Genomic DNA, 16,937 nt, shown 5'->3' with positions numbered 1-16,937 from the left:
TGCATCTGCATTCATTGTGTTTCTCCACTCATTTATTCAGGTTTTTCCTTTAATTTGTCACCTGTCTGTACATTTGCAAATTCAATTTTCATGTTGATAATATAGCAGGAGCTTGGCCAACATTTATGAAAAATGATTAGAGCCCACAGGACTTGAAAATCTTAATGTATCCTACTCACATGGAACCATTAGACTAAAAAATGTATTTGTTGAATATTTGTTGAAATCAATATATTTTTCAAATTTTATTCAGTAATAGAATTTGTATGACACAATTTCAAATGAAAAATGGAGTAGGATTGACAGTGGAATAGCTTGAAATTGAATGAAAGTTTAAGGCATAATTTTAGATTTGATTTTCAGTTCAGTTTGATTAATAACCCTTTTTGCTTGTATTTCCTGAGTTGTGACTACAAAGCTGTTAAGTCTATACTGTAAGGCTGCTAGAAATGAACTAACATTCTTCACTCAACCAGCTCCCAGCCACGCAACACAAAAGAGTTGTAAAAAATATTGTAAACATCATATTAACTTCATAAATCAAGTTAAAATAATGCTGTTATTAAAAACGTGAACACTTTGAGGAGGTTTCACTCCAAATAGGATGATGCTCCACAGAAGCCATAAACCTGATGTGCTTCATTACCCTCCATTTAAACAATAATACCAAACTGCAAGGTTAAAAGCTGATGTAATGAACCTTCTGTGCAGTCCACTGCTACCATCTAGGACACAATTTCCAGCTCTTTCAGTAAGTGCCTAAAGTGAAATGTGATTATTGGTTGAGGCGACAAGCAGTTCACAGTGGCACATGCCTTGTGCCACTGTGCCATTATTTTAGTTTATTTCAGTGGTCCACTATGAGCATAGGTTTGATCCAATACAGTTTTCAAAAAGTTCGCTTGGTGCCGTTTTCAAGTTTTTTGATGAGAGCTCGCTTCCTTGTAGGAACTACTCCACACCATGTTGTTTACCTACAACATTCAGTTCTCAGGTTACTGGCTCTTAAATTAGTCAATTGGTTAGCAGTGTCTCTTGGTCTTTTGAATTTTTGTGCTACTTTTTAATAGATTTTTTTGTATAGATTGCTTTGTGTTCTTATGTCCACCCATGTGTTTGCATGTCTATCTATGTCTGTCTATCTACAGTATGTATGTGTCTTGTCCTGTGCTTGTGTGCATGTGTACAACATTCCTATTCATCCAGGAACCTGAACAAGTTCAGCTTTGAGAGCTCCAGACACACACATGACACACTGCTGCAATCATAAAGAAGCCCATTGATGACAGTGACCCCTCTCTCTGGGAGAAGGCGAGAGAGAGGGTGGAGGAGAGGTGAAAGGAGGAGGGAGGCAGTCGATGAAATGTTTCTTCTTTGCTCCACAGCCAGAGACACTGACCCTTCAGTAAATTAGAGTTTTACTTTTGCTTGCATACAGACTCTGTTTAGATACTAGGCTCTCTCCTCCTTTCCCTCTTACTATACTGTATGCCCTTCGCCCCTCCATCTGCATTGCACTCTCATGTTTACAGAGCCATTACAGGGTGTGATGCGCAGGTCAGGTCATGGCCGCCAACCAGCTGCCGAGCTGAGGTAGACAGCAAACAGTGTTCTCTGTTTTTTATTTTCAGGCCTGTCTTGTGGATTATTAACAACAATGTCACAACATACAGCTTCCCACACAAACAGAAGGCGTGCGTGTGTCTTCTGAACCTGTGGAAGACAGGCGTGCAACTGGACCAGAAAGAACATCTGCAGCAAATCTCAGTCATTTGTCACTGTCACCATGTCATCTTCCTCTGTATCCCTTCAGACAAAACACACTGCAGTTTCTCTTCTCTGGTTCTCACATACAAAAGGACCATGATGATAGAATATTCAGCTCATTATTGAATAAATTCTCCCAAAGTGTATTTCTACCTGAAAACCTATTTAGAATTAATCCTCAATAAATCACACTTTAGAGTTGGTCATCTTTAATCCTAGGTGTTTTAGTTGATTTGGATTCCCCTTTTGGCCCCTGTGTCTCCCCCATGTACATACAAGCTAAGCCAGTTGGCCTGCGACTCATCAGGAATATGCAGATCAATCTGCTAATTAGTTACATAGAGTCATTACGGCTGAGTTGGAACACATGGTTGGCACCCATGCAGATGTAATAGCAGAACCGGGCACACCAGGTCACTGGAGTCAACTATAGCCCCAGGGCATATTCCCAAACACACTTACATACATCCAAATTTTTTTCACAAGAAAATGATTTTACAAATATCCATTTTGTAGTGATAAAATGAGACATAAATGTGTACCTAAAGTTATAAATGATATTTTCTTTATGTATAATATTTTCAATATTTTTGAAACATAAAATATTTCTGAAATTGCTATTAAATGTACATTATTTACATTTTGTGACTGCCTCTCTCGATATGTTTTCACTGTTACTGGTGAGGTTCACCTTTGCTGTGCAGGATTCAGCCATTCCTTGCACGCATACCACATCACCGTTTCATGACAGCATTTGACAATGAGTTCAGTATTATCGTGTCAAAAATAATTTTTTACTGTCTTCTTCAGTCTTAAACAACTTGATGTGATGAGTCCTCACAGTCCATAGTTTGTTTGGCTGCACTATAAACACATATATGCGTGGCTCTTCCTCCTTCTGAAATTACATTTCTGAAATACTAGGTCTTCATGACATGTTTGCTGCCACCAGTGTCAGATACCTGTATCATTTTGAATGGAGCACTGGGACCTGTATTATTAAAACACACTTGCCATTACCTCTAGCAACCACAAGTGTTGCCAAATCGACCAGTGCTGAAATCTTTAGTTTTATAACTTTAATAACAAAAGCAACACTAAAACAACAAAAGCTTGTAACAGCTATGAGAACACTTTTGAGGGTGGGGGGGGGGCTTACCATCCTGTCATAAACCTCCTCACTCCATCACCAACACCACCAACTCCTCCTCTTGTACTCCTCATCCGCTCCTGCCCAAGTACTGTGGTGCATTCAGTCACATTGCATATTTTAGCCTGCCATCTGGTCAGCCCTGCCTTGCACTGCAGGGGGCCTCCTACCCCATCATATTCATATTCCACTAGCATATTGTTCCCACTGCTTTTTCTACAGCGAGGTCCCAGCACTTCTCCACTTCTTTATTTATTTCAACAGAAGAGGTTGGCTAGCAAAGTACACCCCCTCCTAATCGGCAGCTCTTCCAGTTGTCCTATCAAGTGTAACCTGGAGGCCCCTAGTAGAGCAATTAGAGCGGCCTCCCTGCCCACCTCTTGTAATGAAGCCCAGCACATTCTGGAATCTATAGCCCCTTTAGTCTCCCCTAATGGGACATCATTATTGTCAAAGAAACAATGTAAATGGAAATGAACATACTCATTAGCCAGTCGCAGGGAGAAACCTTTGCTGCTCTCAGTTTGCAACTCCCGCTTCCAAACACACACATATACACACACACAAAATCGAACCTCCTCCCTTCAGCTTCTGCGGACTGCTGCTCCAGCTTGCTTTATTCCTTTGGTAGCATGTTTGTTTGAATGTGCATATGTGTGTACTGAAGAAGACAATGTGCATGTTTTCCTCAAGGTGAGGGGAAAATGGAATGAACATGGATAATTCCATTATTTGCATTCATTCAGTGTTGTTACAGATGTTAATGTTGCATGGGTTTGTGCCTGTCTATGTAAGTGAAGTGCGATCAAGTTCTCACCCAAGTACCTCTGTGCTTACCTGTCCAGGGGGCACCTGTGCAGCGGTCCAGGTCTCTTTCCCCAGCCAACAGTGTGGAGTTGGGTAGTGGGAGGAGAAGAGGAGCGGAACAGAGGATTGAAGACCTTGAGGAGCTGCTGCAGTTGAAGGTAACCAATGGCTAAAACAGATGAATTCACATAATATCCTCTCCTTTTCTCTTGTCTAGATTAAACTATTTATCCTCCACTCTTCTTTAATGTTTATATCTTTTATTTCCTGCAGCCCACGTCACCTTCCTTACCTTTTCTGTCTCAAGGTTTTGTCTCAGTTTTTCCACACATGCCAGTAGCTGTTGACTGCCAGTGATTTTGAAATACTTAAAGGTATTGTTTGCTTAATGGCTAAGTGGTGGCCAGCTGCTAGCTTGGAGCGCCGGCCTAATGGAGCTGCTTGTTGCTGTGGCCACTATCTCACATATGATTGCTGCTATCAGCTTCTGGGTTGTAGGAAGGTCTGCAGCACCGTAACAGTCACGGTATCCAAAGGGTTCAATTGAACTACTGGTGCTACTGCCTCCTCCATGACCTTGCTTTACAGTGTCTTTCACGCACACACATACACACACACACACACACACAAATACACGTACGTATGTGTGCACACACAAACAGAGTGTGCGTAGGCAGTGAAGCAGCAGGAGAGGAGCTGCTCTGGTGAAAATGGATGCAGCAGGGTTTTTTCCCTTAAACGAATCAGCTTTATTGGTCTTTTAACCTTCACATGCTCTATGACGTCTTTCACCCACTATTCTTAAGTCCCATGTCTTTTTTTCTGTTTCTCAAATTCACTGCATGCAACATACACTTAATTTTCACCTCTCCCCGATGATTCTTTTAAGGTCTCAAGGACTGTGTTGCATTCAGGTCTCAAAATTTTACTCTCTCTTTTATGTCAGCCGAGTATTTTTTTCACTGCCATCGTCTTTTTTTTATTTGGACTTTCTGCAAAAGCTCCTTGCCTTTCTTTATCTTTTCCATCTTTTAGGCTGACCAGTGAGGGAGTGATTATGCAGAGGTCATCTTCCTTTGAACACAATCCCAAGAACACATTAGGCATCATTTTCTTGTCAGATCTGAAGTGTCTGAATTACATCACCAGCAGACACCTAGTCAGACAGTAATGTTCAACATAGATTCAGACGACACGCATGACTGTCTTAGTTAATGGTGCCATTTACGTGTCTGCCAGTAGAGGGGCATTTAGCAAAGGTATGCACAGAAAAACCTTGATTGCCAACTCACATCTGTGACCACATTAATGAGGGCATTAGTTCAGAGTATGACTTAGCAAGTGTCCTTTGCTTGGATCTGGCACTGAGCAACATGGCCTCCATCAGCTGCAGTTGAGACCTCACCTCCAGCCTCTTACAGTACTTCAATCCATCTAGTCCAATGTTCTCCAGTTGATCCAATCCAATTCTTTCTAATATAATGCCTTTCAAATTGGGTACACCAGCCTGTACCATTGACATGTTGACCTTAGCAGCTAACAGCAGCAGAGAAACAAACAATTCCCATAATGATGGCACCCCCCCTCCTCACACTTTCAAGTAAACAGTAGCTGTTGCTGTGTAATTATTTTTCAGCTTGAGAACGTCCACAGATGTGTATTCTGGTTGAGTAAGGGAGTGTATTGATCTGTGGGCAAGGGTCTGTGGCCTGATGACCAGAGTTGAGCTGCCCAGGGGAAGCTCTATAAGGAGCCTGGGAAGCCATGATGTGGCTAATGCCCTGCCACTTGGTCCATCCAACCCCTCCATCAGTCAGCCTCTACTCTTCTGTATCCTCCCCCAGCTCCTAGTTCCACCAGTTAACACTGCCCTGATCTGGCCCCTTTCATTAGAGCCTTGTTTTTGAGAGGTTGGGGGCTGCTTGAAGGGGCTGGGGATGTCTTGCAGATGTCCTCTGTGAATAATCCGCACGAGGGAAAATCCATACTTGTCACATTGGCAGTGTGAATGTGTATGGCATGTGCGCACAGCCGTTTTGTGTCCGGTGCATGTTTGTGTGCTGTCTCTGTTCTCTTTGTCCTTGTTAATAATAACAGGGCTGAGGGCTCGCATTTCCCTCTCTGCAGGGCAGCCGTGTCATATCAGCAGTAAACAAGCTCCTTCCCTTCAGAAAGCACTCCACAACTCTCCCTAGCCCTGACCACTCAAGCAGAAACCTGTCCTGTGTTCTTCCTTTCACTTTCTCTTTTGCTTCGCTCTTTCTTTCTTCTCTTTCTAATTTCTCTGTTCTCTCTCTTTTGACTTCCCTCTATTTTCATCAGCTGCCTCTCTCTCTCTTCCATTGCTCTCTTTCCACCTCTGTTTGTCCTGCCTGTTGAAAGTGTTTTCTCCATCGCCCTCACTGTTAAGGTCAGTGTGATGGGGAGGAGGGGTGCCCCTGACAAGAAAAATCTATATGTTGCCTTCTCTTACTCCTTCTTTAAAGCAGGAGCCCAATCTTGCTGTGTTTTAATAGCTGTCAACAACAGTGTCAGCAACAAACCCACTGCTACAACCCCCACCAACACAACATGCGCTGGTCATCAGTTGGTAACTCTAGTGAGTGAGTTTCTTTGCTGGTTAAAGAGTGGTTATGTGATGTGTGTGCGTGTGTGTATGCCTGCTTGGTGTTCTGTGGCCCCATTGACTCGTCATGTTAATGCCGTCCCTTAATGATGTCTCAGTTGCCCAGTGAGAGTGGAATCATTTGTCAGGGAGAGTGGAGAAGAGAGAGAAGAATCTGAACGTGCTGGTTCCTGTCAGGAAAATGTGTTCCAGCTGTAGACCGGTTTAAAAATGTAGATGGCAGGGGGCATTTATCAGTTTCACTGCCACACTGCTGCCCCAGTGTACATGAAGTTGACTCCTTCTTCAATTAAGTTATGTTTCATTTGACATGTACATCTTTTGAAAAAACAAATCTTGTCACTGTGCCATACAGATGGAGGAGAATGAAGAGCTGAGGAGGGCTCATGACAAACGTCGAGAACGCCTGAGTCTGATTCAGACCAGCTACAAGACAGTCAGAGATCAACTGAAAGAGATGGAAAAATCAAATGGCTTGTAAGTACAGTTTAATGTTTAGCAACAAACTCTTGTCACACAACACATTGGGAAAATATGACACTACATACAATGAACAGGGCCTATTGGTTTGCACACTGAAGATCCTTGAAACCCACATGACCTTCTGCATACATAAAGCAACTTGGATAACTTCCAGTTCCTCCCAGCAGCAGCGAGTAAGAGACATTCAAAGCACATAACTCACCTTGCCTCATGTTAAAAGCCCTGGTGAAATGCTACAACCCTATGAAACCACTCACAAATAGTCTTAGGGCCTCATTGCTCCCCACATTTTGCCTGACAAGACCTGAGTGCTGGATTTGGGAAAAAGGGTGAAATTCCTCCCTTTGCCTTTGAAAAGCTCAGAGGTTTTAAGCCTAGTCAATTTGGGCCGTTTTGTGCCTAGTGTGTGCGCGCTTCTGCGTCTCTTCTCCCTTAGCGTTCATTAGGATGTGAGAACCAGAGGCTGGAGGTGCCTGGTCCTGGGGCGCAAGGTGTTAGAGAAGGCCTGTGGAGGGAGGAGGGAAGAGAGAGGAAGGGGAGGGCCATTTCCTGCTTCAAAGTGCTATCTTCACCAGAAACCACAGGATTTTTACACAATTCTGAGAATGTGCTGGAAAATGTCACTAGTATAAGGGTCTTGTTCTTTCCATTGTCTCCCCCAGTCTTCCCCCTTTTTATGTCTCTGTTTCTTCTCTTTAACAGCATCTTTGAGGCCATTTTAAAATGTAGCTAAAGGTGCATATGTTTGGTGGCCACGCGGGAGAAAAGTGTTGACCCCGTCAGCTGTTTTCTCTCAGGGTTAATTAATGAAAACAGCAGTGCAATGTGAGCCCGTGTGAAAGTGGAGTGAGTGTGAGAGTGTGTTCAGCGCTAGGCTCGACTCGGCTCATGTCAGCTCAGGGCGGCTCAACAGCATGTGTATGAGACAGTGGGAACAAAGACAGAGAGCTGTAAAGAGAGAAAACTCTCAGAGTCAACACCAGTTGTGCCTCTGTTATACATTTTAGCAGGTTATCAAAGAAATGTTAGTGTGCTTTTGTCAGAGACTACATAAAAACATTGATTTTTGTGAGAAGAAAACATGTATGTTTCTATAATAAGACCAACCGGGCTCTACTTATGAGTAAAGAGCTAAGAAGACCTAGAGCTCGAGTTTGTTGTCTCAGTGTCAGTGTATCTGTATTTCATGACTGATTTGACATGAAATTGATGCAATAGGCAGCTTTGCCCTTTTCAGTCCGAGCCCTCCATGGCACCAGCCAGTCACTCAATGTTATGATCCTGGCATTCATTTGGCATTAAGCCCCATCCTTAAATAGCTGTTAAACCCACTGGGGTAATGCCAGCCTGTATGAGAGACAATAGAAAATGACTTAAATACTCCCATTAGTGCTGAGAAATCAGGGCCCTAACAAGTCAGTGGGGATAGGTGTTGAGTCTCATTGCATTTCGAGCTTGTTAGGGATTTCCCTGTAGCTTCCATGCTGTGTTCTTGCCTTTTTGGAATGATGCAGGGGGTCGGTTTTGTATCCCCTTTGTGTGCAGGACAAAATGACAGTATGCATCTCTCTCCTTACCTGCTACAAACATATGCCTGTACTTTGTGTATGTGTGTGTATATGTGCGTGTATATATGTACACACACACACACACACACACACACACACACACACACACACACACACACACACACACACACACACACACATATATATATATTCTCTGATAAAATTTATCAGAGAATTTGTTTCTGTATGACCAGCTGCTGAATGACATCACTTGTGTTTGTGATAACAAGTTCCGCCCAAGAGAGAACTATCAGCCAATCACAAAGTAGACAAAGGTTGCATTAGCTCATTAGCATGCAGGCAGTTCGCTGTTGGCCAGTCCCAGTGAAACTAACCTGCCATTCACCATTACCACCATATTTTCCCAAAATGGCATGAAGGAGAGGAGGAAAAAAGACAACTTCTTATTTATATTAGAGAAGGGAAAAAGTTTTTTAATCAGACTGGGGATGATGGGGGTGAGCAAATAAAATTAAAGGTTATTAAAGCATCCGTACTCTGATCAAAGTTGCGCCCATAAACAGATTCCCCCTGAATCAGAGCAATTAGCCGCAGCAGCATGGAAAAGTTCTTTCTATTTCCTCCTGCTTAATAATGGAAACTCGGATACCACAGGGAAGGAAGCACTGAGGCCTGAAGAAGATAGCTCTCTCATGGCTCCATACTCAACAGCTTTTAGGCCCACTGTAAACAAATTAAAATGTATAAAGCTTTACCATGACTTAATAAAGCTTCATACACCTTTCATAAGAAATCCAGTTGATACACTTCATACCTAAAAATCACACAGAGAGAATTAAAACAGCTGTGGGTAAATTATCATCTACTGCTCCAGGCAGTGTAAGATACGGTTGTTCAGAATGAATTCAATGTGTGCTTGCAGTAGAATAAGTAAAAGTGTATCAATCTCTGTGACTATACAGTGAGATTATCTGTTAAGTAGCTTTGCACTCTGGGAAACTAACCCAAACCCACCAATTGCACACATATACACTCCCACATACATACACTAAGAAGAAGTTCAAGTACTCCAAATTGCTCACAAGGGCATTAGCAGTATTAAATGAAAACATTTGCCATTCGTCAGTAGCGTTCAAATCCCAGGCACCAGGGTTTAACTAGTATTAGCGTAGCGTGGCGGCATCTACATAGCCAATAACGACCACGGGAAAAGGGGCCCTCCACAATAGCAGTGACCCTCACAATCTATTTCCACACCTCTGCCTCATTGATTGACTGAAAATAAGAAATGTGAGTAGTGCGTGCGTGCGTGCTTGCGTGTGTGCATGTGTGTTTGTGCATGACAAAAATGGTATTCTCTTCTCATCTGCTACTTTTGCAATTTGTGGATTTCTCACTAAAAGCCGTTTTAGTTTGCAAATGAAAGGCTAATTGGAATTGAATGTGTTGGGCTAAGACTGATTGATGAGTTGAGTAGTGTGCAGGGATGCAGTTGGGGGCAGTAGGGATGGTGTGTGTGTGTGTGTGTGTGTGTGTGTGTGTGTGTGTGTGTGTGTGTGTGTGTGTGTGTGTGCGTGTGTGTGTGTGTGAGAGAGTGTGTGAGTGTGTGAGAGTGAGTGTGAGAGTTGAAGGGGAAGTTCAATGGAGGGGGCAGCTACTGAGCACAAAGTGTCATTAAGTATTCATAAGTGTAGACATTTGAATGACCTCGTTTGCGAGTGTGTTTTTGCCATTATTTACATTTGCATGGCACACAGGGAATGCTCCACTGCCCTGCCACACAGGCAGTGCCCTGGGCTTTAACAAACATGCATACGTGTGTACATGATTTGCCACTGAAATGTCAAAGTCAAGGCTCCTCATTTGAATACTGCTAAAGATGGCTGAATAACAAAAACAGAGTGAGACTAAGGGCCCTCTATTCCCCGAGTGAACTGGCCACAAGGTCCAAGGTAGTGTACAGTACCAACCATTTTCCGTTGTTAGTATGTTCACTTTCTGTGTATATGTGTCTGTTCGCCATAAGTGAGGCCATCTGTTCAATTTATATGTTGGACTTTGGTTGCCTCTATATTTGCCCATTTGTCGTCTTATGTATTGAGTATGTGTATGTGTCCAGGCCAGGTGGAAGGATGCAGCGTGCAGAGCCGTGGCAGCTAAGACAAGAGAACAGTGATGCAGTGTGGAATGAGCTGGCCTACTTGAAAAACCTCACCAGGAAACTCTCCATTGAAAAGTAAGTCACCTAATGTCAAAATTGCCAGGCCCACAGACAGCTAATACCTGTATTGGACATTTGAGTGTGCATACACACATTTTTTTAAAACTGTCTTACTTTCTCTCTCTCTCACACGTGTACATGTATACTCACACACTCTCACTGTCCCTTCCTGTTTGTGGGTGTTAAAATTTGAGTGTGCCCTTCCCAACTTCACAGCATCCACCTAGCCCTCCACATCATTACCAGACAGCAGGGGCCAAAGCAAGATCATTAGACTCTGTGCTCATTTGTAAAATTGGCTGTCCAAAAATTCACACATAAAAGTGCAGGAAGTAAAATCACATTATCAGAATCCCTGGCTGTGTCTTTGTGAAATAATTGCATTTTTAACGGAACATTTATGCCAAAATGTAGTCTTGTTGATAGTGTTATTAAGCAAGTGGCAATAAAATACTTAACATACTTATAGAGTGTAAGCTGTGACAGTGTTACTAGCGCAGATGTTGACCCAGAGTTTAGTGACTGTTTTAAATTACAGTATGACTTTTCTGCAAGAGGTTGTTTTCATTTTTTCTTTCTTTGTTACTTATTTTTTGCACTCTCTTTCTGTCCTCCTGTCTACATCCCTTAGTCTGTCTCTCAGTGTAGTATAGCCATTGTTTTGTTTGATCTGGAGAAGCCCCTGTAAACGTACCCCTAACACTGACCCGCTACACAAAGCTTGGCCTAAAGCTAGAGTCTTCCACTCCCATATCTCCCCTAGCCTTCACCTCTCCTTACCTCTTCCCTCATCTATCCTATGCCTCTGTGCCGTCCTCTTCCCCTCTTCCTGCTTGTCTTCCCAGTTGCCTCCCTCCAGGCCCTCTGTGATGCTGCAGTAGGCTAAGGCCAGAATTCTAGAACTTGCCCCCCACCCCCTCTACTGCTTTCCCCTCTGCTCAACCCCCTGCCCTGTCCTCCTAATCCCAGCTGAGCTCATTATGATATAGCCCGGCTGCCTCTCTCCAAGCCTGAGCTGTCCGAGCTAATTACAGGCTAGCAGCCCCAGTGCCGCCGATGCTGCCTGTTAAGGGATGTCCATCCGCCTGCCTGCCTGCCCGGCCACGACTAGAGCTGAGCAGAACAGAGCACTGGATGGTCTGAGGGTGGGGCCTGGGAGGTGGGGGGCTTGCAGACAACAGTGAACATGCAGAGTCCCTGGAACTGACCTGCAAAGGAAACCACGAGGGATGGAGAGTGGCTGGCCTCTTTCCTAACTGTGTAACTGGCCTGTCCTCCGGGGTTAGTGTTGATCCCCTTCATGTGCCCCTGACCAGCTCCACCTCATCTTTTCCATTCGCGCCCACAGGACCCCTCCTTACCCGGGTGGCTGGTGCAAAGTAAACTTGGCTGGGATCTTTAAACTTGTGCTTTAGAAAAACTCTCTGTTCCAGGGCACACATCTGCACACACGCACAGCTCAATGTGTTAAACTAAGCGAAAGCATACTGCCTATCTCTATTCCAGTCCTTACTTTCTTCCATACCTGTTGTGAGAATTAGCAGGAGTGAACAGACAGGGTTGCTGGGTTTATGGATGAAGCCAGCTTAACCAAACTGCTTTACTTCCCTGCAATGCAAATTTCTGTTGAGAGGCAACAGAGAGGGCAATATTGGGTACATGATAGTGCAACAACAACAAGAGTTCCTGTAAGCATAACTGCCAGGAAACTCTTGGGGCAAGCACTTACAGCTTGTTGTTCCGTTGACCGTATTATAATGATTGTGCTTGTGAAGGTTATGCTAGATAAGTGTTAGCAATGATACACTAATGGCTAATTAACTCCTGGCAGCTGAAGAATTTAAGGCCAAATAAAGGCCCCTTATAAAGCTTTAAATGCCTAGTGGCGGGCTTTAGAGGAGAGACTCTGTTTAAACTCCATTTTTCTCTCATTTTCTATTCCTCATTGTCATGAGATTATGCACAGATGCTCCCTATCACCTCCTCGAAAAACAGCACTTGTAAAACAGTGTCTTGAGGCCTAAATGACCATTTCCCAGAATGAATATTGCTGGGATAACTCCTGCACAGTGGGTCCCCACAGTGTTAAGAGAAGGTTATCAAGCCCAGGCCCCCCTGTAATCTTTGCACTTGAATAAGATGCTGAAGAAGAAGTTGAAAAAGATCTGCTTCTCTGCAATTTTAGCTGATTTATTGACTCCCCGTGGCTCAATTTAATAACCTAAGGATGCATTAAGCAATAAATTGTTTATTCTTTGACAACTTTTACTTAAAAATTATAGCATTGTGCGGAGGACAAACAATTTTTATGTGCTTAAGTGCTTGGTGGTTCTGTTCTATGAGGTTGTCTGACTTACCACTTCACTACTGATAATATTAACTTTTATTTCATATTAACAGCCCTTGATGTTGACCCAGTCAAATTTAGCAGGTCAGAACTTTCACAAACCAGCTTATTTGAAAGATGGCATCCTAAGACAGTTTATCATACAGTGAAGCCACATTAGGCCACACTGGTCAGTTCTGTGCTATCAGCTTCATTGTTTGCCAGATTAATGTTAATACTAGTTTTGGTTTTATTAGTAAAATGGAAATGTCAACAGGTATTTATCCATGGCAAACTCAGAAATTCTCATGGATTAAAACTGAAAAAGACACTTCGAAATTTTACATCAGTTTTCATGTGTTTATGGTAGCAAATTTATTATTTTGAGTTTTCACAAAGGTACGGGACTGCTGTATTTCTACTTTAAATATTCATTCACCGATCATTTTAATTCCAAAAACCACCTCTCCTTTATGTAATAAGTCACTGACAGAGTCCAACATAAGGACCTATCTACATTCTCAACATTTAACCAGTTAGAACATCTCTCAGATGCATACCATAGTGTTTTTAAGGCAAAAGGGACAGACACATAAAACTAGTTGACACCAAGAATGATTTTTGATTGAGATTTCCCGGCAAGCAACTATGGGCAGGCTGGGCCAGAAAATTCGCAGTGGGATCATTTTATCTGCCTCATTATGCATCTGTCTGCGGCACTCCATGTCCATGCTTGTTAATTGTTGTTAAAGGTCTGTTGGTAAAAAGAGGCAGGAATTATTTAGGCCCCATAAACAGAATAAACACATGCAGTGCATCCTCAGACTTAAGATGCTATACTCAGATGACATCAAAGAATAAATTATCTAGCGATTACTGGGGAAAAAGCCTTTGAGATCATTTGCTCTGCAGCAGCAGTGAAACCTCCTCTGTACAGAGTGACCATTATGGACGTGAACCTCCCCAGTAAGCGACGTTGACTCTAATTAAGTTTAATAAAGTTTACCCTGATGTTCCTCATATTCCTCTATTTCTTTTCGTTTCATGTTGATTAGCTAAAAGGTATTAGAAGTAATGAGAGTCTTTCGCCCCCCGGACCAGGGCTTAGTTGGAGGAGGGACACATTTGCTCTCTCACACACACGCGCGTGCACACACACACACACACACACACACACACACACACACACACACACACACACACACACACACACACTTACACAAACAGAATGTTTTATGCACGTTTTAAATCAGACAAGTAAGGCTTTTCCTTCATTAATTATTTGGTAAATTAATTATTGTGTAAAAAACATTTGCTTTACACTTAGTATTTATGATGCAAGCTTCAGTGCGCCATCAAACCTCATTTGGTCAATATAAAATTAGAGCACAAAGAATGTTATTAGTTATTTCCAAGAACCAAACCTTACAAATACAATTCAAACATACAGTAGTGCCATATTGAAATAGTCATTGACTGCGGAAGTGGTATTTACTTGTGCAAATGTCCATCCCTTCCTCATGTTTAATAAATACAACATTATGATATTGTTTTATTTTATATTAGGATACCTAGCAGCATCAACAAGCCTATTAAACAGGGAATATTGTGGACATCTTAGGTTGTTTCCACCAGTGGTTATTACATGAATGCCCATTTACCTCTCATATCAGTGGCCTGTGGCTGGAGAACCTAACTCTTAAAGACTCGCTGTTGCTCCTGCTGCTGCATCGCCAACAGCTAAAATACAGCACTGAGCCATGTAAACTCCACCAGTCACCATTTCTGCTGACAGCAGTGGCTTATTCACCCAAACTCCCTCCATGAACGAACAGCCCTCTAGTCTGAGTTTAACCATAAGGGAATCCCACCTACACCCCCCAAAAAAAAGATTCTTTCCCCAGTGATAAAAATGCCAGAGGTGTTTTCGCTTTCTCACCCTATTCCCTACCCTTCTTGAGTATTTTTATGTGCTGAGCAAGAAACCAAAAGGAGGCTGGCAAACACAATGGCTGTAGATGATGTTGTGTTGTACACCCTTGTGGATGGAGGCCGGCAGTTTGTGCTCTAAGCTGTGTTGGGTGCAGCACAGGTAGAGATGAGATCAAATGACATGGAGTGGATAGCTCAGGGCTGAAGTTCTAGCACTGCAAATGTTTTTAAAAATGGGGCGTGAGACAAAGACTTACATTGCACACCACATCATTACCAAACATTACATTTATCTGTTGCCTTTACTTTAGTTTCTTCCAAGACACTTCTCTTTCTTTTATGCCTGCAGACTGTTATTGTACCTTAGGTGAAGCGGCAAGTTGAGAGGGAATTGAAAATTCTCCGGCTATCTTAATTTTATTTGTCATCCAGATTAAAAAAAAGAAAGACTTGAAATACTCTATAGGAGGTAGAGCAATAGAGAACCTTTTCTGCACTCTGATAGCTAGGATATGACAGGAAAACATGGTTTCATTTCACATAAATTGCAGGTTACTGGAGGTAGTCACATGCAGGGAAAAGGTCTGGAATTGGTTTAAGGTGGAGGCAGCTATAACGTGATGTAGATCTAAAAGGTAACCAACCTTGAGGTTGGGATTTAGGTCGGTACTAGCAGTCTTACAGTGTTGCCTGAACATCCTTTCAAATTCCCAAAGCTGCTTTTTCCCCATCATCAGGACCCTAATGGGCTGAAAATAGTAAGCATCTATTTATCAAATGATGTACTCACACAAGGAAGCAATGTGCAAGAAGTGAGACTATATTGGAAGAGATGAGCATACACCATCAAAGGCAACATTTTTTTACAGTCAATAACGAAATCATAGTTTCAAATGTCCTAGCTTCAATGTGTCGCCTAAGGAAAAAGAAGAGGCAGTACAGATTGTAGAAAGATGTGTTTGTATTTAACGATTAATTTAAATGAGAATTTTAAGTCATTGACCAAATTTAACCAAAAACATTTACCGAGTAATTACAAAAGCCATGTGTTATTTTGACACAAAACAAAACTCCTGGCACTGTAACATCATGACTCACATACTATAACTTTACAAAACTAAAGCAAATGTACCGTACATTTGTTAAATGCATTAATTGTTTTAGTTTTGCATTTATTTTTACTTTCACCATATTACCTTGATTTTGAGGATAAGTTACTAAATTTGTATTACCGCACTTTTAACATCCCTACATGTAGATCTGTTAATTCTCTATCTATGGCAGATAGAAGCGCGCACCGCAACAACTGAGTGTTACTGAATAAGGATCCAATAATCTTCCATCTCTAGAATGTTATGATGTGAAACTGGAGGCCCCTGGACAATGAAACCAATCTACAATCCAATCCCTTCTTCATCCAAGAAAGTACGCTTATCCTTGAACAAAGTTGAAGGTTTTGCATATGAATTTTGGTTGAGCATCAGTACTATCAGCATAAAAGAGAAACATGAGATGGAACAGTCTCCCAACATGTACTGTATATTTCAGCTCATTTGTCCCATTAACAGCCTTGACACATAAGGCAGTGCCGGTGCCTCATCGACTTGAGTTCATTTATGGAAGAAAATCTATAGTAGAGCGACATATATCCATCTGCTTCCTCAACCCCCCTCAGGGAGAGTCATTTGTGTACTTATTTAAGCTGTGGTCAGCCATTAGATCAGGCCTCTACTGGACTGTGTGGGCTAAAAAGCTAATTACTTCCCCTCCCTGTGTTATGGTGATAACTTTTTCCCAAGTCATTTTCTTGGCATATGTATGGAAAAATCTCTTGGTTCATCTAGCAAAATTAGATTGGTTGAAACAGGTGTCTAGTTTAAGTTAATTGCCATTATGTTCATCATGATTCATCAAAGCCACAAATGCCCTTTTACTCCTCGTATGCTTCAGAGTGTATCACGCATGCTGTACTCACCACATGCCTTAAGAAGTCAGTCAGAATGAAGACCTACTGTTGTAATGAGGTTAACTGAGGGAAGAATGCCACTACAGTAGCAGCAGCTTGTTTCCAGTGTTTCTCTCTGACTCTGTGGAGC

The 16,937-nt window shown here is 42.3% G+C and overlaps 1 protein-coding gene across 1 annotated transcript in view; it reads left to right on the top strand.

Annotated features, from left to right (window-relative positions):
• Positions 1-16,937, top strand: part of cntln (centlein, centrosomal protein) — an 86,160-nt gene that overhangs the window by 26,595 nt on the left and 42,628 nt on the right. Inside the window, exons 11-13 of the mRNA XM_040147379.1 lie at positions 3,763-3,882; positions 6,706-6,827; positions 10,482-10,598. Coding sequence (XP_040003313.1) covers positions 3,763-3,882; positions 6,706-6,827; positions 10,482-10,598 — 359 coding nt within the window. The remainder of the gene's footprint in view (positions 1-3,762; positions 3,883-6,705; positions 6,828-10,481; positions 10,599-16,937) is intronic.

This window comes from Xiphias gladius, chromosome 15, assembly GCF_016859285.1.
Source record: "Xiphias gladius isolate SHS-SW01 ecotype Sanya breed wild chromosome 15, ASM1685928v1, whole genome shotgun sequence".
In the NCBI taxonomy this organism is placed as follows: domain Eukaryota; kingdom Metazoa; phylum Chordata; class Actinopteri; order Istiophoriformes; family Xiphiidae; genus Xiphias; species Xiphias gladius.
The sequence above is the reverse complement of the archived record's forward strand: the minus strand, read 5'-3'. Positions and strand labels throughout refer to the sequence as shown.